At 41.5% G+C, this 25,407-nt stretch overlaps 1 protein-coding gene across 3 annotated transcripts in view; it reads left to right on the top strand.

The window, feature by feature from the left end:
• SYT9 (synaptotagmin 9) overlaps positions 1 to 24,010 on the top strand; it is an 88,902-nt gene extending 64,892 nt beyond the window's left edge. Inside the window, exons 4-7 of one of the 3 annotated variants that reach the window (XM_056850956.1) lie at positions 13,737 to 13,857; positions 14,202 to 14,373; positions 16,057 to 16,186; positions 23,805 to 24,010. In XM_056850956.1, the coding sequence (XP_056706934.1) occupies positions 13,737 to 13,857; positions 14,202 to 14,373; positions 16,057 to 16,186; positions 23,805 to 23,879 (498 nt within the window). In that variant the 3' untranslated portion in view covers positions 23,880 to 24,010. Of the gene's footprint in view, positions 1 to 13,736; positions 13,858 to 14,201; positions 14,374 to 16,056; positions 16,188 to 16,753; positions 16,978 to 23,804 lie in introns of those variants that run through there. The other 2 variants (XM_056850955.1, XM_056850957.1) reach the window with 2 other exon arrangements.
• Positions 24,011 to 25,407: the final 1,397 nt, after the last annotated feature.

Here is a 25,407-nt window from a genome sequence, read left to right on the forward strand (position 1 = left end):
TGACCCAAAGAACCAGAAATCACCACAGAGACACTTAGAATCCAAGCAGATGGCTTTTACTGGTCAAATAGGCAATACAGTGCATGGAGAATAAGATGACAGCTATGAGTGACTTGCTCGTTAGTTGGCAATATAAAGCTTGAAAACGGCGGGAGATTACAAAGCACACAAAGCATAAACAGAGCACACTTTCCCAGGAGTAGCGTTCCCAGGCTTTGGTATGTGGAGCCGTTCTTGAAGTCTGGACGGTTCAGCAGAGGAACAGAGGCAACATAGAAACCGAGATAACAGCCTGACATCCTGCTCCCCTTAAGGCCCCCTCCCATCCTGCAAGGGGGCTGGCCTGACTGGGTAGGCAAAGTGAAAGGCGTTGACGAGTTTGAGAGCGGAGACATCTCGTGCGCGAACCCATTCGTCATAGGCAGGGGGGAAGTGTTTCCAGCTGACCAAGTATTGCAAGACCCCACGGTGAATACGGGAGTCTAGGATTTTGGAGACTTCGAAATGTTCTTCCCCCCCCCCCCACCATTATGGGCTGTTCAGGAGGCAGTTCTGGATGCCATTGCTGAGAAGCAAAATGGGGTTTCAGGAGGCTGATGTGGAAAACGGGGTGCACACACCTTAAGGTTTTTGGGAGAGATAGTTCCACCGTGACAGGATTTATGATGCGAGTGATGGGGAATGGGCCAATGTACTTAGCATTGAGCTTATGGCACGGACGGGTGGAACGCAGGTTTTTAGTGGATAGGTATACCAGGTTACCCACTTGTAGATCTCTACCGGGGGACCAATGTTTATCAGCCTGTGCTTTGTATTTGCGCTTGGCTCGGTCAAGGTTGCTAATCAGCCAGGGCCATGTGGTGCGGAGGGTGTGTGCCCAAGAGGCAATGTCGGTATCCCCCTCCCCCTCCAAATCTTCTACTGGGGTGATAAGTGATATTCACTTATAAAAAAAAAAAGTGAATTGCAAAATTTATTGGAATGTCTTCATTTGGCAAGATAGTTCCATCATCTCTCCCCTCTGTGCCTCAGGAGGACTAGGAGGAAGAGAAACTGAACAAAACAGAGAGAGAGAGAGAGATGCGCGCGCGCACACACACACACACACACATAAGGGCACTTTTTGTTTTCAGAAGAAAAAAAAACAGCTTGTCACATTTGAACTATATTCTCCAACTCTCTTGACCCGTAAAACACACACACACGGGGGTGGGGGGAGAAATCCCAACAACAGATCTGGAGCAGAAACCACAGCAACATATGTCGTCAAAATGCAGAAACAAGCAACCAGACTAGTAGCTTGAAAGCTTCCAAAGGCTTCAAAGTTGTTACGGAGCTCTGCCGTGCAGGCTGATGCCAGGCAAGGAAGCAGCTCTGAGTAGCAGGTGCCCAGCTCCAAGGGAGCAGCCCCAAAGGCAGCCCCCCCTTCAAAATCACAGCCACATCTAAGCCACAGTGGGGCAAAGGGACATCACACACTAATTGCAGAGTTCAGCAGAGGAACAGAGGCAACATTGAAACCGAGATAACAGCCTGACAATGACACCCTTTAAAAAAAAAGAAACACTTCTCCTTATTCAGTTAAGTAGAGCACCCGCAGGGAATATTCTTCTCAATTTAATAAAGAGAGGTCAGCTCTTACAAAAAAAATAGTATAGTGTAGCTATGTTAGTATTGATGAAAAAAAATATTAACCTGTATCCAACAAGCCATGAATGGAATCCTGTGTAGCATAGTTTTGCTTTTTTGCTTCTGCAGGCAAATCCCTAAGTACATGAAAACACTTTTAGTTAACCCAAAAAAGTATTTCCACGAGCCCGGTGAAATTATCGTTTCCTGCATAACTGTCACAGTGAATGCTATCAATTGTTGGTTCCTTAACCATACAGTTCATATTTTGGGGATGAGTTTCTGTTTCCTGAACCATCAGTTTGCCTATTATTCATAATTATTGACAGTATGTGTGAGTATACTATCGAAATTATATTCATCTGTTGCTTCTAAAATCTGTTTCTAACCTGGATAATAAATGCAGTTTAAAAATCGATCCTTACAATCTAAGATACATTGATCACATCTCTTGGCTTCTGGGCTGTGCCCATCACCTACGATGTGCCCTTACACATCTCCTTCACCACACCTCACTCTATGTTGTTGCTTTTGCTTGATTTTCACCAATTTCCTATATGTGTGACCTCGTGTGAGCACCCTGATTATTGCTGAAAGTGGATCCGTCACCATTTTCCCTCAAAGCTAACTGGACAATTAGAATATCCCTTGCCAGCTCTGCGTGCAAACTATCAGCTGACCATCACTGTAGTCTGATACCCTGAGTAGGCACCTCACTTTACCGTTGAGGAGTATTCCTTTTCCTGCTTGTCCTGCTCCTACTTCTCACCAATTCCTGTATTTTTGATGGAGGTGGGGGTGAATTTGCATAAGCATTCTGCTCCATCTGCCACTGCCATGAAAACACTATTTTCCTCAGTGAGCCCATTCTTTCACTCGGGTTGTCAGTTGGTGCATTCAACTTTTCTTTTGCATTTCAGTTACTAGCAAATGGAATTTTCTTGTTAAGGATGATCTCTTGCTTAGACCTCGTAATCACACATCTTATTGTCCCTGTGCCTATAATTCACAGGAAAAAAGAGGAAAGTGACCATTTTAAGCAGTGACCTGGCTGTTGGAATAAACCAGATCTCACTGGCAGTCCCCTGCTTGCCTTGCCTGCTATTTCGTTCTTGCCAAGGTTTTGGTGGATGTGTGGGGATGCCATAAAAAAGGTGATTCAACACCATTCTAAAAGTACTGCGCCTCAAGCATGTCACACTATTCACCAGTCACAGTGGTTTATGCAAGCTGTCTCCCATTCTTACTACCATTTTGGTCATCTTGTAGGTGACAATCAGCTCTATCTTGCACTTCCAGCAATCCTAGGGATGCTATGGAAACCATCAATGGGTACCTGACGGCAGTTTTGGGATGAATGAGGGCTATCAAGTTGGAACTTAATCCTGACAAAACAAAGGTGCTACTGGTAGGAGGAAGGAAGAGAGGAACTGGGATGTCTCCTGTTCTAGTTGGGGTGCACTTCCCCTAAAGGAGCAGATTTGTAGCTTGGGGGTGCTGCTAGACCAGGGCCTTCAGTTGAATAAACAGGTGGTAGTGGTAGCCAAAGGTGCCTCTCACCAGCTTTGGCTGCTAAGCCAGCTGTGGCAGTTCCTGGGCAGGATATATCTTGCCATTGTGGGGCATGTCCTGGTAACATCTACATTAGATTACTGCAATGTGCTGTGCGTGGGGCTGGCCTTGAAGACTGTCCAGAAGCTACAGTTGGTACAGAATGCTGTGGCCAGAATGCAGACTCAAGTGAGTTGTAGGGACCAAATCACTCCAGTCTTGATTTATCTACACTTGATGCCAATTTGCTTCTGGACCCAATTCAAGTTGCTAGTATTGACCTTTAAAGCCCTATGGGGCTTGGGGCCAGCATACCTGAAGGACTATTCCCATACAAACCTACCTACCCACTCTGTTCATCTTCAGAGGCTCTGCTTTTGGTAAATCACCATCTGAGGGTAGATGGATCACAACCTGAGAAAGGGTCTTCTTGGTCATTATGCCAAAAGTTGTGAATAATTTGTGAATAAGTTGGTGAATTATTTTTTGTACTGCATGTTAGTAGTGTACAACACCATCTGTCTCCATATGCAGAGAGGGCTTGATGAGATGGTTCTTGCATATGTGATACATTAATGTAGGCATATACATATTGCACAGATAGTCCATGGAATAAATCACTGTCACTGTAATTTAAAATTAGCTTTGTTGTCATTTCCATTGTCCTCACTGGCAGTCTTTCAGCAGAGGCTGGACAAACACTTGTCAGGGATGCTCTAGGCTGATCCCGCATTGAGTGGGGGGTTGGACTAGATGGCCTGTAAGGCCCCTTCCAATTCTATTATTCTAACATGATGCAAATATGAGGGTGGATCTGCAGGTCAGTCTTACTAAAACCCCACAGGTTGAGGGCTTGCTCCTTCATCTGCCTGCTGACAGACCTTGCATAACTATACCAGAAGAAAAAGCAGAGGTCTGAGCGCATCAAATACTCATAAACATGTATTGACTTAGGTGATAGACACACTCATATCACAGTGCATGCATATGTCTACATTTAGAGATGCATGTATGAATAAATATCTATTGAAAATGTAAATTGATTTCATGCACTATATTAACCTGCGTAGGTGTGCAGAGCCAGCAACTCTAATTTCAACAACCTCCTGTTGTTGCTTGTGAAGTATCACATCAAAAGATGCACACAGACATTTTAATTTTATTCTTTCTGAAGCATTGGAATGCTTCATCTCTCTATGATGTTAGTGATAATCATGATGGAAACATTTTTTTTCCTTTGACAGTGAAGATGGTAGCGGCAATCCAGATGATGCATGAGAGCTCTTACTCATATAGTCGAAAGAACTGAGCAACTGCTCATGTCATAGTGAATACTAATCAACGGGGCAGTTCTGTCATTCAGATTTTGCAATTGTGTTTTCTTTTTGGAAGGAATGGTTAATGGTTAATAAGGACTTCTTAAACTGTTCCCTTAGAGGTCTCTCCCCCCCCTCCCAAACAACTCAGTGTTTAAAGCTGCGGTATCATTAGACCTTTCAGTAGTTAGTGGTGGTCCAAGTGCTTTGGCTTGCGCAAGTGGAAATTTGTTTTTGGGTCCAATGAAGACAGCACAAACCTCTCCACTGATTAAAAAAAAACACCCACTTCCATTCACTCAAGGACACTAGCAGAAGGGGAGTGGAAGATACCAGCCACTGTTAAGAGAATCCAGTTTCATAAAAACTATTTTTTTATTTACAGAGCATGAGCTTTTGTAGACTATTAACTACTTCATCAGAAGTGCACTTAAGAACACATCTCATCTTATTAGGCTCTTGCGAGCACTTCCTGTACTAGGGAACCATTTGAGCATACCTTATGTAAGCCTAATGATACATCATTTTGCACTTACAAAAGTTACTTGTACCGTTTGGAAAGAACATCTTTAGCGCTTGCTGCTGCCACCTTGCCGTCTGACTAAGTGCTGAGCTTCTCTCCCTTTCAATGTGGTCTGATTAGAAGTAGGCTCTCGTAGACAGTACAGAAATGAGTAGGCAGACTTTGTTCATCACAGCTAGTACTATACAGGAACCCGTACAAAGAACGATGAGTGACAGTCAAGAGCTGAGTCGTCTCTATTTCACCAGGTGTAGCTGTGTAACTGTGCCAGCATAAGGTGCTTTTTTGGCTGCCACGCCATTAGAGGGGATTTAATCAAGAGTGGCTGTAATATTTCTGTTCCTCCTTCTTCCAAGTATTATGGAATAATAGTGTTTTCCTGTTCATCCTTTTTTTTTTATGGTGCTAAGAGCCAAAATGTGACAGGATGTTACAGGTAGGTTTAGATATGTGTAAAGATTCAGACAAGAGCAAATTTAGAGGTGTCTTTTGCATTATTTGAGTATCTCGTTGAAGCTTGTCTGTTTTAAAAAAATGGACAATAGAGACGTGATGGATAGAAAGTTGTATTTTACTGAATTCATACTTCACAATTAGTTTTGTAGTCTTGGTACTGGGAAAATATGAATAATCCTTAGATATAATTGGGGGAAACAAGAGGCCCTGGCAACAATGCCTACCAGACTTTTTTTATGACAATGTGCATAATCTTTTCAAGGAAAGTGAGTACTATTGTCACAGTTGACTTGGAAAGCAATCTGGTGGGCAATTTCACTTCTATAGCTGTGTGTGGTCAATGAAATTGTGTGAGTATTCCTTGAAGACACATACGTCAAAAGTTGCCACTCCCCACCCCCCACCCCAGCTCACTCCCCACCCCAGCTTTCTCTTCATCTTCTTCAGTGTGAATATTGTTTTCAGGTGTTTTGTAAGATAGCCAAGCCAAGGAAACCTGGATTGATCTATCTTACCTCTTTTGAAAACAACAGCTTACTTGGTTTTCAGCCATGGCATTTAATGTAGACTCAGTCAAGTGTGTCAAATAAATCACAGGCCAATTAACTCAGTGTATATTTTGCTACTGGAATGATTATAATCAGGATTTTCTTGTCACTAACTTGAAAGGTGGGAATCATCAGATAGCTACAGAACTGTCTTTCATGTGGCTCATCAGCTGTGTCCCACAGATGAGCCTTGGTTTGCATAAGGAGAATAGTGTAAGTGTGGTTTGTAGGAGTTGCCTAGTGCAACATGCATGGCCCCAGGTTAGGGTTGCCAATTGCCAGGTAGTAGCAGGAGATCTCCTGCTAATTCAACTGATCTCCAGCCAATAGAGATCAGATCGCCTGGAGAAAAATGACCGCTTTGGCAATTGAGCTCTATGGCATTGAAGTCCCTCCCCAAACCCCGCCCCCTCAGGCTCCGCCCCAAAATCTCCTGCCGGTGGCAAAGAGGGACCTGGCAACCCTACCCCAGGTATAGAGCACTTGTACATGAGTAGCTGTATGGAGGCTCTTTGTATTTCTCCACACAATGAATATCTTTTATTGTAGAAGAAGAAGATGAAGAAGAGTTGGTTTTTATACCCTGATTTTCTGTACCTTGAAGGAGTCTCAAACCAGCTTGCAATCACCTTCCCTTCCTCTCCCTACAACAGACACTTTATGAGGAAGTTGGAGCTGAGAGAGTTTTGAGAGAACTGTAAGTAGCCCAGGGTCACCCAACAAGCTGCATGTGGAGGAGTAGGGAAACCAACCCAGTTCACCAGATTAGAGTCTGCCACTCCTAACCACTACACCACGCTGGCTTTTTATTTCTATCACGTAAGATTTCAGAAATTCTAGTCTACTATGGGGGGAATAGGCCTTACTTTAAAATATTTCATAGCTCGCATATCTTGAGAAGGACCACAGCTCAGTGGTAGAGCATCTTCTCAGCATGGTCCCAGGTTCAATCCCTGGCATTTCCAGTTAAAGATCAGGGAGGGGGTGATGTGAAAGACCTCTACCTGAGACCCTGGATAGACACTGCCAGTCTGAGTAGATAACACTGACAGTGCATTCTTGTGGGGGGAACAACTTTGGAGGCAGCATGACCCCTACCCCAATGCCCATGCCACTTGTGCTGTGCAAACTAGCACAGATGCCGGCGTGCCAGCCCCCCTGGACTGGGGTGGCAGCGTGGCCCTCATACACCGACACGGCCTCCCTACGGCATTCTCAGGGCATTCCAGGGGGCGGAGCTGCCATTAGGTAGCTTCCTAACCCCTTTCATGCTGGGAACGCCCCCTAACACAACGGTGTTGCTGCACCATTTTTTATTTTTTATTTTTGGATAGTGCAGCATCGCTATTTTCAATGGGGCCTTTCCCCCCATTTTTGGCTTTTTTTCTATTTTACCCATTTTTTCACCCTGCGGCTGCGAAACTCTGTGGAGACGCTGCCACAGTGCCATAGCCATGCTGTCCCCAGCTACTCTGGCTTTCAGGAATGGGCTGTGACTTTAATGAACTAAGTTCTAATTTAGTGTAATGCAGGTTCATGTGTGAGATTTTACCTGTTATTGGAATCTTAGTTATTGCTGCCATCCACCTGAAATTGATTTTTGTTCTTTCACCTTTGGACTTTACTACGCAACTTTGTTTCCCAAACCCACCCCAAGCATCTCCTGCATTTGAAAAAACCCTAAAAACACAAGGACATGGGGTAAGAAGAGCCCATTTTACTCTGATGTATACATGGGTCCAAGTCCAGCACAATGAGCTCTCAGGAGGAAAAAGATGGGAGACAAGCACTTAAGCAGCAAGTAACTTTGTTACCCTAGTCAAGGTACACAAAATAAAGGGTTGTAGTCAAGGCAAAAAATTACTGTCAGCAAGCAGTTGCAAATATATTTGATAGAGCTCTGGTTGTATACGTTCATCATGGCAGATTCCGGTTAGATCCCAAGTGAGAATGTTTTGCACCATTTGAAGAATCTGGAGACTCTTTAAAGGCAGCCCTGCATAGAATGTATTGCAGTTCTTTAATCGGGATGTTTTAAGGAACGTGTGACCAAGTCAACTTTCCCCAGAAATGGCCAACAGCACTTTGGTCTTACCTAAACTCCAGTGTCTTTGCCTATATCCAGCCCTCAGTTGATTACAGATGCTCGTTCATGGAATTAGATGGAGTGCTAGAGTTTGGTAGCAGCAGCCCACTGATAACCCTTCCCTGCATCTCTCTAAATGATCTCTTGCAGCCGTTTCATGTAGATGTTTATGTAGAGACTATTAAACCCTGCAGTAGCCCATAAGTATGTTATTTTTTTTATCTTTAATGCTATTACTTGTACAAAGTTGGTCATTTATAAAACATGCCTTAGGCTGGGAGGTGCCAAACGTATAATGAAGCTCTGATGGTTTAATTGGAAACTGGTGGTGCGAAGTGATAACTGTTTCATCCGTAGTCTCTTATCTGTGCAGTGAATTCCCTTGCTCTTTGGTCTATTAAAATGCACTTCAGTTATTTTTGAATACTTTCCCCCCAAACATCTCATTATGTGGCAAAAGTGCTTGCAAATTCTGTGCTAAAGTAGCTTTGGGCATTATGAAATACAAGTTACTTTGTACTCCATATGGTTTATCAAATTTTGTGATGTCTGTCACATAATTCCTTTGACTTTCAATGTTATTAAAGTATGCCAGAAGCAGTAATAGATGCAGGTAGTACAGACCAAACCAATGGGTAATGCTCTAAGGATTTCATCCCGGTTTCTGTCTGGCTTGTGAACATGGGCAGACCACATGTTTTCTGAATTAACAACATGTTGCCTGTGGCATAATACAGATTAATTATCTGAAGAACCACTGAGCCCTGTATATTTCACTACTGCACCATTTTAATATCTCGTACTTTCTAAAGCTTTTAAAGTGAAGCCTCACATCATCAGTTTACTTTATTTAACTCATAAAGGTAAAGGTCCCCTGTGCAAGCACCGGGTCATTCCTGACCCATGGGGTGATGTCACATCCCGACATTTTCTAGGCAGACTTTGTTTACGGGGTGGTTTGCCAGTGCCTTCCCCAGTCATCTTCCCTTTATCCCCAGCAAGCTGGGTCCTCATTTGACCGACCTCGGAAGGATGGAAGGCTGAGTCAACCTTGAGCCGGCTACCTGAAACCGACTTCCATTGGGATCGAACTCAGGTCATGAGCAGAGCTTGGACTTCAGTACTGCAGCTTACCACTCTGCGCCACGGGACTCATACCTTATCTTTATTAATCTATTTATAGAACATCTTCCTTAGATAACTTATCTTTTGCTAAGATATCATGCATTAGTTTTTCATGGATTCACTAAGTTACATTAACAGACAAGCATCATGACATTCACATAAAGACACTGGCAAACAACTCCTTTTTGAAGTTTGCATTTGCCAAGTAAGTGGCAAATCCTACATGGCTACTACTGAGCCCCCAAGGACTTCTGTTATCCTCCATATATCAGGCTTCTCAGAACGTTAGTTAGTAAAGTTGGTCACAAAGTAGCATATATTATTCTATAAACAATACACTCTTGTCTTTTTCATTTTTCCGAAGAAACATATAAAAAACAAGAACTACAGCTGCGATCGTTGAGATAAAACTCTGCAGTTACTAATGATTTTAAATTCCAAACATAGATTTGAACTGTATTGTTGTTTTAATGATGTTTTAACTTTGTAATACTGGTCAAGGACCGCAATAAATTATACCACTACATAGGTTTGAACTGAGGGACTAAACAGGTGATTCAAAAGGTATGCTGCCTTTCACATTCACATTTTCTACCAGTCATAGTTAATAAGATGAGAGCAAGTATGGTGTACTGGTTAAGAGCGGTAGTTTGGAGCAGTGGACTCTGATCTGGAGAACCGGGTTTGATTCCCCACTCCTCCACATGAGTGGCAGATGCTGATCTGGTGAATTGGATTTGTTTCCCCACTCCTACGCATGAAGCCAGCGGGGTGACCATGGGCTAGTCACAGCTCTTATAGCTTTCTCAGCCCCACCTACCTCATAGGGTGTCCGTTGTGGGGAGGGGGAAGGGAAGGTGATTGTAAGCCAGTTTGATTCTTCCTTAAGTGGTAGAGAAAGTTGGCATATAAAACCCAACTCTTCTTCTTCCTCATACAAGTTTGCTTGAAGCAATAATGCAGCCCTGTTTTCATATACCCCATTATTAGGGTTGCCAACCTCCAGGTAATAGCAGAAGATCTCCTGCTATTACAACTGGTCTCCAGCCGATAGAGATCAGTTCACCTGGAGAAAATGGACGCTTTGGCCATTGGACTCTATGGCATTTGTCCCTCTCCCAAACCCCGCACTCCTCAGGCTCTGCCCCAGAAACCTCCCGCCGATAGCAAAGAGGGACCTGGCAACCCTACCCATTATTTTGATTTGATGCCAAGTGCCACAAAAATAAACTTTCCAGGATGTGATCACCATATTAAGATGACTGCGGAACTCAATATTCCTATCTGCAAATCGCACCTTAGAAGATATGATCATACTGTTGCAAAATGGAATTAAGGGCAGACCCCCATGGGGGCGGGTCTACAAAACTGAAGGAAGCGCTAGGGTTGCAGAAGAATTGGAAATACAAAATAATGGGGGAAGAATCAGATGATCGAAATTTCCCAAAACAACCGAAACAGTACCTGTAGCTTTAAGAAAAAAATGCCCACTGAACTCTCAGTGGCTGTATGGGATTACTAGGCAACCAAACAATATTGCCAAGCCTTCCAAGCCTTGGTTTCTGTAAAGCAATGCTATTAGAGGGGTAGGGGTGGACTGGGAGGCTAAAACTGCTCTGGAAACGGTCCTGTCCCTCCTCCACTGTCATGTCACTTGATGGAGGAGGCCTGGCAGCAACTACTGGAAATGTACTACCAACACAACTCAGCCTGGCATTGGCCTGGCAGCTCACCATGCAATTCAGCTTGGTGTGGCCTGGCAGCAGACATCATTACAACCTACCCAGCCACCACATAGCCCAAACTGCCATTGACTGCCACACAACCCGGCCAGATTTTATGCATCTGATAAAATGAGCCCAATTCATGAAAACTTGTGCTGAAATAAATTTTGTTAGTCTGTAACATTCAGTAACACAAACATTAAATAGAAGACCAGTGGTATCTTAAAAACTAACATGAGTCTTTTCGTGAATCAGGGCTCACTTTATTAATGCATAAAGTATACATCCATAGGAGTTATTAAGTTACAAGAAGCAGAAGGGTAGGAGTGAGAAGAAGCTCTTGAGAGTTTCCACCAGTACTTCAGCAGTTTTCATCCCATCAACCTGAGCATGGACCGGTTTCCATAACATGCACATTTTCTAAACAGTACTATGCAAATATATTAGAGGTACATAAGCACCACCTAACATTGAAAATCCACCAACCACCATACATACCTCGGTGCTTCCTTATGCCACTTGAAGCATATGAAAAAATCCATAGTTTACAGTCAAGAATTATATTACAATTGCATTTGCATGTGTGATAATAATACATTATGTAAGAGTACAATGTTTCTAATGTTATAAACCATAACTTTATATCCAACTATGCTTCTGGTCCTCTCATGATTGTAGGTTACTATATCCAAATAATATACTTCTTTTTGCTTATTACAACATTTTTGTTTTCAATTTTGAACTTTTACTTTTCCTACTTCTCCGTTGACAAAAACTAATATACATGTGCAAAGGGTATCATACAGCAGTTTTCAGTGTGCTTTCTGTAGTGCTGGGGACCTTCCTAATTTCACTTGTAAAAAACTAAGGCATTTATATTTTAAAATTTCATAAATATACCAAACAGAATGATTTTATATGCTCAGTTATAAATGATGTACTTTTGTGTTGTTAACGCACTAAAATGGATTTAGGTTTGATAAGAAACTTTTTATTGCAAATATTTCCATTCCTTTCTGGAAAAAAATGGCTTCAAAATTTCTAGACTTCTGTATTTCTGTCCCTAACCTTTTCCATTCAAGAACGTTCTCCTGCTGGCTAACTTTCTTCCATGCTACTGAACAAATATACTTCATCCATAAAGAACACTTATTCTGAACATGATGATGTTGCACTTATATCCAGCAAGCCTCATTAGGTATCATCACCTTGTCAGAACAATGTTTTTATTCTCAAGGTGAGCTAGACCTACACTATATGGCTCCTATCTGCTTCTCAGTATCATCTCTTAGAAAGCATTAAGCACAGCAAGTCACATAACAATTTGAGCTAGTTTCAAACTCTCTTTTTAACTTACTCATCATAACCATGAATGAGTAAGCCTCACTATAGGCAAATTTTGATAGCAAAGCTACATCAGAAGTAAAAAGGGGGATCTGTGACCCACTGGCTGCACACTGTCAGCCCATTCCTGAGCTCTGGGGCCAAAAGAGCTGAGGAGGTGCACAAGTGGCCGCGCCGGTATCCGGGCCGCTTGTGCCGGTGCCGGGGCCACTTGCACCACCGAGAGAGGCAGGGACGCTGGCATTGGGGTGCTCACAGCAGCCTTCCTGCTTTGGCAGGGCAGCTCGGCCCTAGGACGCTGGCTTGGCCTCCCGCCAGTATGCAGACAGCGCAAATCCCCACGTCTTCATCCCCGGGGGGCATTCCCAGAGCGTTCCAGAGGGCAGAGCTGTCAGTAGGCAGCTTCCTGACCCCTTTCAGGCTGGGAACGCCCCCTCCAACAACAGTGTTGCTGCGTCAGCATGGCTGTTTTCATTTTTTAAGCCTTTTGGTGGCTGGGGAACTGCTTTGGAGGCAGCGCCTCGGCCACGCCGTCCCGGCCACAGAAATGCTCAGGAATGAACTTTAATTGTACAAGATCACCTGATCAGCTCTCTTTATCTAAATCTTGATTATCTGATTAATTTATTCTATCCAAAATGTAGTTTATGTCTCTCATATTCTTAATGACTATGTATCCTTGCACAAGTTGCCCATGCATTTATCTATACTTCTGATTATTTAAAAGCCTTTATGTTTTGGAACACCCATGCTCATAACAAAGGACAATAAATAGTATGAGTAGACAGCACAATAGTGTCTTAATTAGCACTTAGGTAGATAAGAAGTAACTAAGATTATAACGATTTCCCTTGCAGAAGTAGAACCTAAGCTGTTCTAGCCTATTGAAGGCAATAACCATGGGAATATTGAATTGGGTATTAAATGTCCCAGTTAGCTATAATAGCTAATTGGCATGGACAGATCTATCTTCCATTATTCTCTTTTTAAAGCTATGTCAACTAGACTCATCATGACATATTGTGGTAGGGTGTCAAGTAAGTTAAGTAAAAAATTCACAGTAAGTAAATTACTGCTGGGAAAGTAAGAGATGGAAACATATTCCTACATACATCAACACATAAGTAATATGAGAAAACACATGCATAGCACCTCAGGTATTAGAATATAAATGTATCAAAATATGGCTACAGTAGAAAAGCAATCTCAAATAATTAGTTGACCCCTAAACTTTGCTGTCCTGTCTTGGGACCCTTGTAGATATAAGATTGATAATATAGGTGTTAAAAGTAGTGACATATTTGTGCCATGTTAACAATAGTTCTTCTCTCCTGTAAAGGCTGGACACTTATCATACCTTTATTTGGGATATTGATTTGAGAAGCAAAGTAATATTGTTAGTATTGTATCAAATGTATTTTATTTTTTTTATAGGACAAGGTGGACCTTGGCGAGTTGATGTTTTCACTCTGCTATCTTCCAACAGCTGGTAGATTAACCATTACTATAATAAAAGCTAGAAATTTAAAAGCAATGGACATAACAGGAGCATCAGGTAGGAATATCCTTCATTCCAACTTTAAAGTACTCCTCTTTCACTTAAAGAACTACTGTAAAGTGATCGTATACCTCTGTTAGATTTTCAAGTGTCATGTATGTAATCCATCACAGTATTCTTTTCTGTCTTTTGTGCCTTACTCAATAATCATAGTGTTTCATTGACAAGGGACGGTACAATCTCTTTTTCACTCACTTTATTAATTACAGAGCATGCCTTATATTCAAAATACAGGTGAACTTATAAAAAGAGAGTAGATACACAAAGTGAAATGGAAATTCCACATGCTTTATATGAATTCATTTTAAATAAAATAAATACTTGTTGCATCCTTTATGCAGATCCGTATGTGAAGGTTTCGCTAATGTGTGAAGGAAGAAGACTGAAGAAAAGAAAGACTTCCACCAAGAGGAACACCCTCAATCCTGTTTACAACGAAGCCATAATATTTGATGTCCCTCCAGAGAGCATTGATCAGATCAATTTATCAATAGCTGTTATGGATTATGACCGGTGAGATAACTAGAAGTCTGCTAATAGTCTCATCCAGTGACATTAATTGTTTGTTCCCAGGGAGCACCTCTAAAACACCAGCAAAGGTGAACCTGAATCAGTCACAGCTTCTCTGTTAAATGTATTGGAGCTCGGCACAAGTTGAGTGATGGCAACCTGAGTTCTTTGATACAATATATGCTTGGCTTCCGAGAACCAGTGGAGTATAGTGGTTGGAGTGTCAGAATGTTGGACTAGGATCTGGGAGACCCAGGTTCGAATCCCTACTCTGCCATGGAAGTTGCTTGGTGACCTTGGGCCAGTCACACACTCTCAGCCTAACCTATCTCACACGGTTGTTGTGGGAATACAATGGAGGAGAGAACAACATAAGCCAATTTTTTGTCCCCATAGGTAGAAAAGTAAAATATAAATGAAATGAAATTAATAAATAAAACGTGCACCTCTGGGCCTGAATCTGTTGAGAAGTAGTGAAAGAAAGCCTTCCTGGGGCTTGAAATGGTAGGTGGGGCACAAAGTCATACATGGAACCTTTCCACATTTTGGGGAGATAGTCCAGGCTGTTCTCTTTCTAGAAGAGGAAGAAGAAGAAGAGTTGATTTTTATATCCCACTTTTTTCTACCTTTAAGGAGTCTCAAAGTGGCTTACAATCACCTTCTCTTCCCCTCCTCACAACAGGCACCTTGTGAGGTAGGTGGGGCTGAGAGAGTTCTGAGAGAACTGTGACTAGCCCAAGGTCACACAGCTGGCTTCATGAGTAGGAGTGGGGAAATAAATCCAGTTCACCAGATTAGAGTCCACCACTCATGTGGAGGGGTGTGTTAAGTGCCATCAAGTCACTTCCGACTCATAGCGACCCTATGAATCAATGTCCTCCAAAATGTCCTGTCTTTGACAGCCTTGCTCAGATCGTGCAAATTGAGGGCTGTGGCTTCCTTTATTGAATTACACCACTCTGGGAGGGAGAGAGCACAAAGCCCGCATACTACACCCCTTCTGTGGCCTGACCCATTCTAGGCAAACCGACTGGTAATTGTGATTCCCAGACATGAGTGAAATTGTTGAGAGATGGGGTTCTAGAAGTCAAACGCTCCACAAGCCAACCAAACAATAATGATATCAATTAATTTACTTCATTTATATCCTACCTTTGTCCCCAAATGGAGGCCCAAAGTGGTTTACCCAGTTCTCAATTTTTTCCTCACAACAACCATGTAATGTAGGTTAGGCTGAGAGTGTGTTACTGGGCCAAGGTCACCTAGCAAGCTTCCATGGCAGAGTTCGAACATGACAGCATGTTCCTGAGCTGCTGGTGTGTGGGGACGGCAGGGAAGTTTCTGCCAGGATTTACTTGGCGGGGAGACTGCGCCAGCAGAACTGCCCTCACCGCCAGTGTACGTGCCTCTAATCACGGCACAAGACGTACTTATGCTGGCAGCGAGGTCACGCCGCCACCTAAGCCCAATTGGCCCCCAGGCTCAGGAATGCTCTGAGAGTCTCCTAGATCCTAGTCTGGAAGCGAGCTGGGAGGAGAACCTATGCTCATTATAATGTTGAGCTCAGTTTTATAGGCATCTGCTAAACTTGTATCACCTATTTGCTTTCTTTCGTAAATGTAGTTGAATTTCAGGATTCCTGAATGTATAATTTTAAGAAATAAATATTATGGAAATTTTTCACAGTGTAGGTCACAATGAGGTCATTGGAGTGTGCCAAGTAGGCAACGATGCTGAAAGCCTTGGTAGAGACCACTGGAATGAAATGCTCTCGTATCCACGGAAACCCATAGCCCACTGGCATCCGCTTGCAGAGGTAAGGCTCCTTTCTCTCACACGGTGTCTTTAATAGTATGGTGGAAGCTCCATTGATAGGATATGAGCTCGGAAGAAAATACTTTTTCATATCAGAATACATTGCATAGACTAAATCCTGTCAAGGCTCATTGGAATCCAGGGGTTTAAGCAAGATCGATGTTGAACACAAGTGAAATCTGGTCCCTAAATATTTTCTTTTTAGTGCACTGTAAAATACTTCCAACTTAAAGTAAAACCCAGACATTATGCACATGAAGATTTTTTTATAGTATCTAAAAGTATGGGTGAGCAACAGTGCATCTTGGTCTACTGAGTTACATCTTTCTTTTATGGTGTCCACTGGATTGCACATTTTGAGAAACATTTGAGAGGACTTATTGTTACAGTTTGTATACAAATATCGCTTCATATCTTGTAGTAATGTATTTCCACTAACAGTGTCCAGTAGGATGTCAAATTACATGGAAATTTAAAATGTTTTAGGAGATCAGGGTAAGAAACCATGCAGTCAAAAATTCTCTTCAAGTTACAATTAGATTCCTGTGTTTCTTTTGTCTTCATTTAGGGCCCTATTCCGCAGAAATGTTATGCGGGCCTTCTGCGCATGGATGGCTGCCGAAGAGGCTTCCTCACTCTTTTAACCTATTCAGCAGAAATTTGGCATTCCTGTTGAACCCTTTCTTAGCCATTTTCTCAGGGGCCATTCCGCAGAGAGTCCAAAGGGGTAAAGACATCCCTCGAATCCCACTGTTAAACCCTCCCCTCCTTTCTCAGTCCTAGGATATATTAATCTCAAACCACAATCCCAAACTCTTTTTGTTAAATATAGGTGTCCTTTTTTTGTTTCTGCATCTTTATGTAGTTTAGTTCTAACATAGTTGCCCATGTCTATCAGTAACACCCATATTGTCATCTATCCCCCCTTAAATTAATTGCACTGCTAGCCATATTGTCTAAAATCAGGTAAAAATCCATATCCGTACATATTTTTTACATTCATAGAAAAGAATGTGTTATTTTTGTTATGATAATGTTTATCATATATGGGGGGGGGAGGTTGCCATGTTTTATATTCCTAACTTCACTACCCATTAGTCTAGCCATCATACATTAATAGGTAATTATTTATACTCATAATGTATGAAATAGAATGTATCGGTAAATGAAAGTTTAAGTAGGTTGTATGTATGTGTCATCTCCAGTCATCAACTGGCAACTACCAGAAAGCTCATGGAGCATGCAGCATTGGGATCAGTATTAGTCTAGTGTACCTTGACAACCATGCTGGAACCCTCCGCAATATGACCACCTAGCCAGACCCACCACCGACTTTGAAGATTTTCTTTTTTTTTTTTTTTACAAAATAGCATTATGAAATGCTATTTGTTATGCTATATAGATTTTACAGAAGTTGAAAACAATCCAAACACAACTGAGAATACAAATTTAAGCGTGAGGCCCAAAGTAGGTAAAAATGATAGCACCTTAGACCTGGGGTTGCCAACCTCTAGATACTAGCTGGAGCCGATAGAGGTCAGTTCCCCTGGAGAAAATGGCCGTTTTGGCAATTGGACTCTGTGGCATTGAAGTCCCTCCCCTCCCAAACTCCGCCCTCCTCAGGCTTCGCCCCAAAAGCCTCTTGCCAGTGGTGAAGAAGGACCTGGCAACCCTACTTGTCAAGCAGATGCTCTCCCTTAGTCTGTTTCTGCCAGTCCATTCTAATGAGACAGAGGGTAGATCCACGGCCTGTTACTAATATAGCACAGTAGAAGTTCAGATAAATTAATCAATGAGACTTAAAAATGATTTTTTTCCATATAGCTTTTCCTGCCATGTTTTTATGAACAAGAGAAGAAAACAGTGAGCATTAAAAAGAAAGAAAAAACAGGGTGATGCTGATGGAATAAGATAACTATGCAATTGGTTCATTTTAAGGCAGACCACATGAAAAACCAAAATTGCGCGCAAAAAATAATGCAGTTTAAAGCAAGCTAAAGAAGGAGCTATTTTTTTGTCACACCACATTAAAACAAATCATATAGAATTATAAACAACAATAAGTCACTTTCACAAACTAATTAATGCAGCATTATCCTAGTTCCCAAGTGCCCTTTTTGAGGGACATCCCACACATGATTTTTTTAAAGCTCTCCTGCCTTTCCTCCTTGATATTGCTGCTACCAGACAAACACCAGTGTGAGGCATTGCCAGAGGCAGGGTGCCTCTCACAATGAGGAGCCCCTGAGAGAGGTATAGTCATTGCTCTTTGCAGAACCCTTTTGCAGAAAATTTCACTAAGTACCCATGGTACATATTGTTGCCTTGAATGTAAACAGTTCAATCAATAGAAGTACATAACACAATATATTTTTCCTAAAACTAGCACAGGGTATGACAGTGATAGCCTACCTGGAATTTTGCATGAAATATAGGGAGAAAACGCATGGTTGCTTTAGCCTCCTTTATTCCCTGTTTCAGTCAGGATTCAGCCAGGATCGAACGCATGCGTTTCGCCGAACGTGCGTTCGATCCTGGCTGAATCCTGGCTGAAACAGGGAATAAAGGAGGCTAAAGCGACCATGCATTTTCTCCCATAGTCTCTTAACGTTCTTTTCAGATGAAATTTAAATATCAAGATTGAGCTCATCAATAATTGATCCTATGACTTTAAAACCATAATGCATTCTTGGAATTCACTGTCCTGTTCTAATATGCTGAGCTCCCTTACAGTGTGGTCCCATGGCTGCAGCCCTGTGGAGGAAATAAAATATTAGCTGATATACCATGCAGCTTTCCAGAAGCAATTCACATGAGCTCAGGGGCACATTTTTGTGTCCAGATCAGCTCTGAAAAGCTGTGTGATCTGATTAGCTTAATACATTTATAGTATCACTACATATGGAGCCTAGTTTGCAAGAAGTGAGCCTAGGTCTTTGAGGCAAGCACTTGAGGTAAGAAACTGTCCACTTCGTCATGGATGCTGCAAACTGTGTCTGTGCAAATAACAGCAAGGCAGAAAGGAGCAAGGGGAAGTCCATAGGCTGCTCATTTACTAAGGACTTAGTTGCTGGTTGCTGGTAGACATATTACTGGGATCATGGGAAGTGAGAAACCAGTCAGAGGATGCAGGATCTTCTCTGTCCCTGAATACAATATGTAAGATATGGAGAAACTCTGTTTTAACTGAACATTGGGAATGATGTTCAAGAAGATTCAGAAAAATGCTGGATCTCCTAGTGTGGAATTTACCTTTTATATGTGTTTTCAGACAACAGTCTGGTTATAATGAGAAGCCATGGTTTAATTAAATTCACAATGGTTCACTGGTCATGTGACATTGAGCCACTACACTAACTATGGTTTGTTTGGGTCCCTCAAAGCAAGATCTGAAGAAAGGGTATGACCATGCTCTGTGGCTAGCCCAGTCTCATCAGATCTCAGAAGCTAAGCAGAGTCATCTCTGGTTAGTATTTGGATGGGAGACCACCAAGGAAGTCCCAGGTTGCAATGTAGTGGCAGACAATGGCAAACCACCTCTGAACATGTTTTGTCTTGAAAAACCCATGGTGTTGCCATAAGTCAGCTGTGATTTGACAGCAAAAAAAAATTTTTTAGTTCCTCATGATGTACAAATGTAGTATCATGGCTTATTTTATGCCAGCACTCCATACTCATCCTAGCTTCAGACACTCATAGCAAGAACAGCTCAAAAGTGAAACCGTTCTGCTTTTACACTCTCTTGATCACTGTACTTTCTCTCTGTGCTAGTCTATTCAGTGGGGAAGGGGGACTTGGGGCAGTGAAATGCCTTGGCCACACCCTGCTTGTCACTTGTACGACTGCCAGTCAAGTCCGAGGCCATAAGGTCCTGAGGCAGCTGAATGTCAACAGGCTCAAGTTTGGCAGGGGTACTCACCTTCCTTATTACCTGTGTCATTGCTAGCAGGGTCAGGAAAATGTGTTGACACCCAGATGTGCCTTGCTACCACTGGCATGCAAGGCAAGCTCCAGCAGCAGAAGTCGAACAAGGTTTCCAATAGTGGGATGAAACTTGGTGGTGGGGTTTTTTTGGTAGTTTGTGTCCATGTGGTTCCATTCAACTGAGGTGTCTTCTGATTTGGTGACAGGAAAAGGGGGTGTGGATTGATAACCTGGCAGTGATGCCTGCCAATAGAAAGTAGGCTGCTAACCAGAGTGAAGCTTAACGGAGGATTTTAGTACAAGTTGGGATAGCAACCGCTTGTCTTTTTTTAAGAAAATCAGAAAGCTCTGAAATCAGCATTTGGTGAGGCAAGCTGGGATTGTGTGCCATTTGCAATCTAAATTCTGGTTTCACAAATTAACCATAGTTAAACCATTGTTTCTCATTATGTCAGAATTGAACCAATCTTGTCAGACATTTACAATACAGGGTTAAAGCACACACTGAAAATGTAGGCATTCACCCTTGACTGCTTAAAAGTTTTGGCCAAAGTTATCAAATCCCAACTATTTTTAGGTAGTGGGCTTTCAGAAAATGTTATTAGAAAGATTTTGGGGTAAAAACAAGCATGAAGCATAGTGACAGTTTTGTGTGTTGTCATGCATGAATCTCCACTGTGGCAAAATCTGTATTCAGGCAAAATTCCCATGAGGCTAATGGATGCTTTGACTGAATGAGTCCAAAATGTAGAGTTTTTTGAGAGAAATATTGTGGTTTCTTTTTGGCCACATGCTGTTCCCAATTTTTATTAGATTGCTAGAACAAGTATCAGGAGTTACTTGCTCACAAAATAGTGTATGTAGCATTAGCAGTCCCGGATATGAGAATTCAGACTATCTTTCGTTCATGTTAGTACAATTAGAAAATAAGCCTCAGATTTGTCCCTGTATAAATATTTGTGTTTGTTTGAGTTTTTAGTAGCTTTATCTGATCGCTTTAGAAGAATTACTTTGTATCTTTACTGATAAGATTGGCATTATTTTAAATGTATTGTTTTTGCATTTGCATGAACAAGGATGCCCAGATAACTTGTGAGCAGAAGCAGGTAGATTTACAGTTCTGTGAGCAAGTATTTCAAGTTAAACCAGCTCATATAAGCCAGGATAATAATTATCCAGAATCATGTATCTCTGCTGGTCCAGAATAACTAGGGTTGCCAACCTCCAGGTGGTGGCTAGAGATCTCCTGCTATTGCAACTGATCTTCAGGTGACAAAGATCAGTTCCCCTGGATAAAATGGCCACTTTGGTCATTGGACTCTATGGCATTGAAGTCCCTCCCCTCTCCAAACCCCGCCTTCCTCAGGCTCCACACCTAAAATCTCCAGGTAATTCCCAACCTGGAGCTGGCAACCCTAAGCAGAACCCAAATCAAAGAACTGTTGACCAGTCAACATTAAAAATGCAATATCTGTTCCATCAGAAGTGAATTCTGATACCAAAAGTATAAGCCACTCTCTCTTAATATTTAAGGTACCACAACGTTTTTGGCTTGCCAAAATAGACTAGCACAGCTACTACTCTAAAAATTCCAGAATGCATTATGAAAGCTTTTGAATAATTACCCCAGTTTTCACAAAGAAGGACACCTTGCACATATGCAGTTAGACTTTGTAGATCTTTCCTACATTTCCCCCGCCCCAGCAGCTCTTTCTGACTCAGGGCAATGGGACCCATGCAAATTAATAGCCATTATGAGATCCAACCTATCAAATGGTGGTGCTGTGTATACCTTTGCTAAGTATACCTTTGCATCTGTGTCCCTTGCCACATTTCCTTTCATTGGTGCTTGGCCTTCATCTGTGGGTAATGAGCCTCCTATTTTGTGTGCATGCTTCTTGCTTGCACAACTGTGAGCCATTTTTTTAAATAATAATGCTGGTTAATAGCGCAGGTATACCATTTCAACCCTGCAAGTAGACCTGGAATGAGGAGTATGACAGTGACCAGACAGAGACATTTGTTTACTGTTTGCCAAAGGTTAATATCCAGTAATAAGGTAGTGACCTTCATAAAAGAAATTGCCTGGCCAGTGAGAGAGAATCAGCAACAGTGTGCAGGATCTGATATAGATTGTGCCAGTTTCTTGTGCTACTTCTGACTCTAGATTGTTTTTAAACACCTTGATGCACGTATAAACAAAGGTTGCAATTAGGCGAGCTGCTGAAGACCTGTGGCTGGATCTCCCTGTCTCTGAATACTAGTGTGAGGGGTCACAATTTGGATCATGGTGGAGTGATTTATCATTTCCCCCTGCACCCTTTTCTCAATGTAAATTGGCCTTTTGCTGGAGGAAACAGATTTTTGCCCAGATATCTTCCGTTCAAGGACACTACCAGCCGGCTAATTTACATCAAGGAAAAGGGAACTTTGAAAATGATTAACACTTGTTACTGTTCCAATCCAAATCCCCTTCCTATCTGCTCTCTAAAGACATGGAAGATCCAGTAACAGATCTCCAACATCCTGCTTTAGTATCATCTGAAAATCAAATTTTCAAAAGGGTTATATCATATGCGCTTACAGTCTACCCATGCTAACATTTGCTTTTGTATAAGTAATATATATCTCAGGCCAGGTGTAATCGCACAGCATACTTCCAGTTTGACTGACAACCAGGATGAACCACAAAGCCTAGGAAAACAACAGATTTTCCTAGGATCTACAAAGCAGTACAAGAGAGATAAAGGTCACTTACACAGCTGTAATGTAAGGATCACTAGTATACAAATAGGTCTCTAGAATTCACGAGGCTGTCCTCAGTTCCAACAGTTTAAATTCTCAGTCTAGTTCCATATTCATTTGTTTAATTTTTTTAAATTTTGGCATTAACTACCATGAGGTGGAAGGTAATGGAATCTATCCTCATCATTTCTGTCTTCATTTAACTCCTTTTGTCATGAACATAAAAAGCACATTGCACAATTAGTTTAAAACATTGGAAGGCCCCCAATTAAAAGTTCCTGAAGGTTTCATCAGCACTTGTCAGAAGTATAAGAACATCAGTATAAGGGGGGAATACCATCTATTGTATAAGGGGAGAATACCATCTACTGTTGCTGGAAATCAATTTAGCCTAACGGCATCGGTGAATGGAGTACTCAGTTTGAAGCTTTTTTTTTTCTTCCTTCAGCATGCTTCTGTTCAGGATGTCTTAAAAGTACAGTGTTGTTATTTGAATATAGCTGACATAATGAGGGAAGGAGAAAAGTTAAAACTAGACATTACTTAGATTTGGACAAAACAGGATGGAATGTTCTGAATTATCGGTGTTCTTTCTTTCTGTCAAGAGCAATGTACTATACAATGACTGTACCTCAGAATAAAATTGGAAAATAATGGCTCTGGTATTCATAAGGAAAAAAATTCTGTCATACAGTCAAATAGCTTGTTCTTTGAAAAACCACAACAGTGTAGTGTTTCTTACAAAAAAGGAGAGCACTAATGTCTACTTCACTTTGGTTCCTGCTGCCATAAATGGCTGGTGCCTTCTTCATAATTGTGCTCCACAGAGTTTTTTGTTTTTTTAAAAAAGTTAAATAAGCTATACCCAAATGAGATGCAATATAAATGGAACTGTGCACTCCATGAAGTATATCTCCAAGCATTACATTAAAAGGTGATTTCTAATACAGTGGGTTGGGCAAGGAACTGCGACTGGAAGCACGCCAGGGTCCTGCAATTCTCTCAAAGGGCCTCCAACTCCATGAAGGAAAATGAACTGTTTAAATCCAAATGACTGTGCCGGGACCACACTCAGGAAGGATAAGAACATGGATGCACACCTCAGCTGCTAAATAAGCTCTCAGACCTGATACAGACAAGGCGCATATAGAAGAAGGACTCTAAGCAACTGGGTTTCTTTTATCAGTTTGCTTTCCATATCTTCCTGTTTCTGTTTTCTTTTGGCTAATGACAAGCGAACACAGACCATTTATCAAATGATAATGTGTGGATGCAGCCACTCGGTAAGGCTTATTTACTTACTAGGCGATAAAGAGAATTTCACTATCATTCCTTACCCGATCATCTATCTGGAGAAGGAGGGAGTAGTATAATCCTCCTGACTATTTGGTGTAGCGTTACAACCGAGTGGTTACAAGCACACGGTGGTAAATTACCACTTGATAAGTGGTCATGGGGCTTCATTGTGCTGGCTATGGTGTTTGACCATAGTCATCTCTCAGACTGGAATGTTTTATTTAGCTGCATGCTGGACAGTCACTGTCTTTTTATTTTTCTTTAATACTCATCACAAAAGTAAGTAAAAGCCTGTGTTATTCAGATATCACTTTGTTTTTATAACACATAAACATTGTGTTATACTTTAATATTTGTTGTTCAATGAATAGTCCTGGTGCATCTATGTTCAATGTCTAATTTTGGAGCATTAAGCCACATCTTTGTCAGGGCTTTGTCGATTTGGTGGACGTTTTTAATCTTTGTTCAATAGAGATAATGCATGATTCATTTGCGGTAACAGTTTGAGGGTTAAAATAAACTTACATTTCTTAATTTTTTAAAAAAGTATAACATTCTTATAAACACAAGTTAAACGTACAGTGACTTTATTTATATAGATCTAGTCTGTACTAGCAATTTTGTTCTTAATAAAACGATGTAAGAAATAGTGCAATTGTAATTTATGCTTATTTTGTATTTATATATTAAAGTCGAAGTGAATGTTTAAAAAGCTTACACTCGGTGCTTTGAAAGTGTTTTAATGCCATGTTGCTTGATAGACCCTGTGGCGTGATTTTCTCCCGTGCAAACCTGTACATTTATGCACGGTGCAAAATAAGCTGGTCCCTTGTGCACCTAGGAGAGGGCAGTATAGCAAATACATTATTTGCGTTATCTAGTGGAATGAAAATCTGCAGGATAAAAACAGTTTCTGCAGAGTTAAATATTATTTCCTTAAGCACCACTGAGGAATTTAAGGGCAGTATTGTGATTTGGTTCACACACCCACCTTGTTTCACATTTTAATGTAATTTTTTCAAAGAGTATAATTTTCTTGTTTAAATGAGTAAGACTGACTTTCTACCTGCCAGTGTTTGACATGTCATTCAGGGAAATTGCTAGGTGTGCTCAGGAAGAGTGTGGTCATGCATGGGAAAAGAGGAATTGGGAGGAACTAAGCATCATTAGGAGCAAATTTGTGCACATTTATTTCACTCTCTTAGAGTCGTTGCATTAAGCACATTGCAGCTAACACAGTGGGATTTGCTTCTAAGG

Source organism: Euleptes europaea, chromosome 6 (genome assembly GCF_029931775.1).
Source record: "Euleptes europaea isolate rEulEur1 chromosome 6, rEulEur1.hap1, whole genome shotgun sequence".
Lineage (NCBI taxonomy): Eukaryota > Metazoa > Chordata > Lepidosauria > Squamata > Sphaerodactylidae > Euleptes > Euleptes europaea.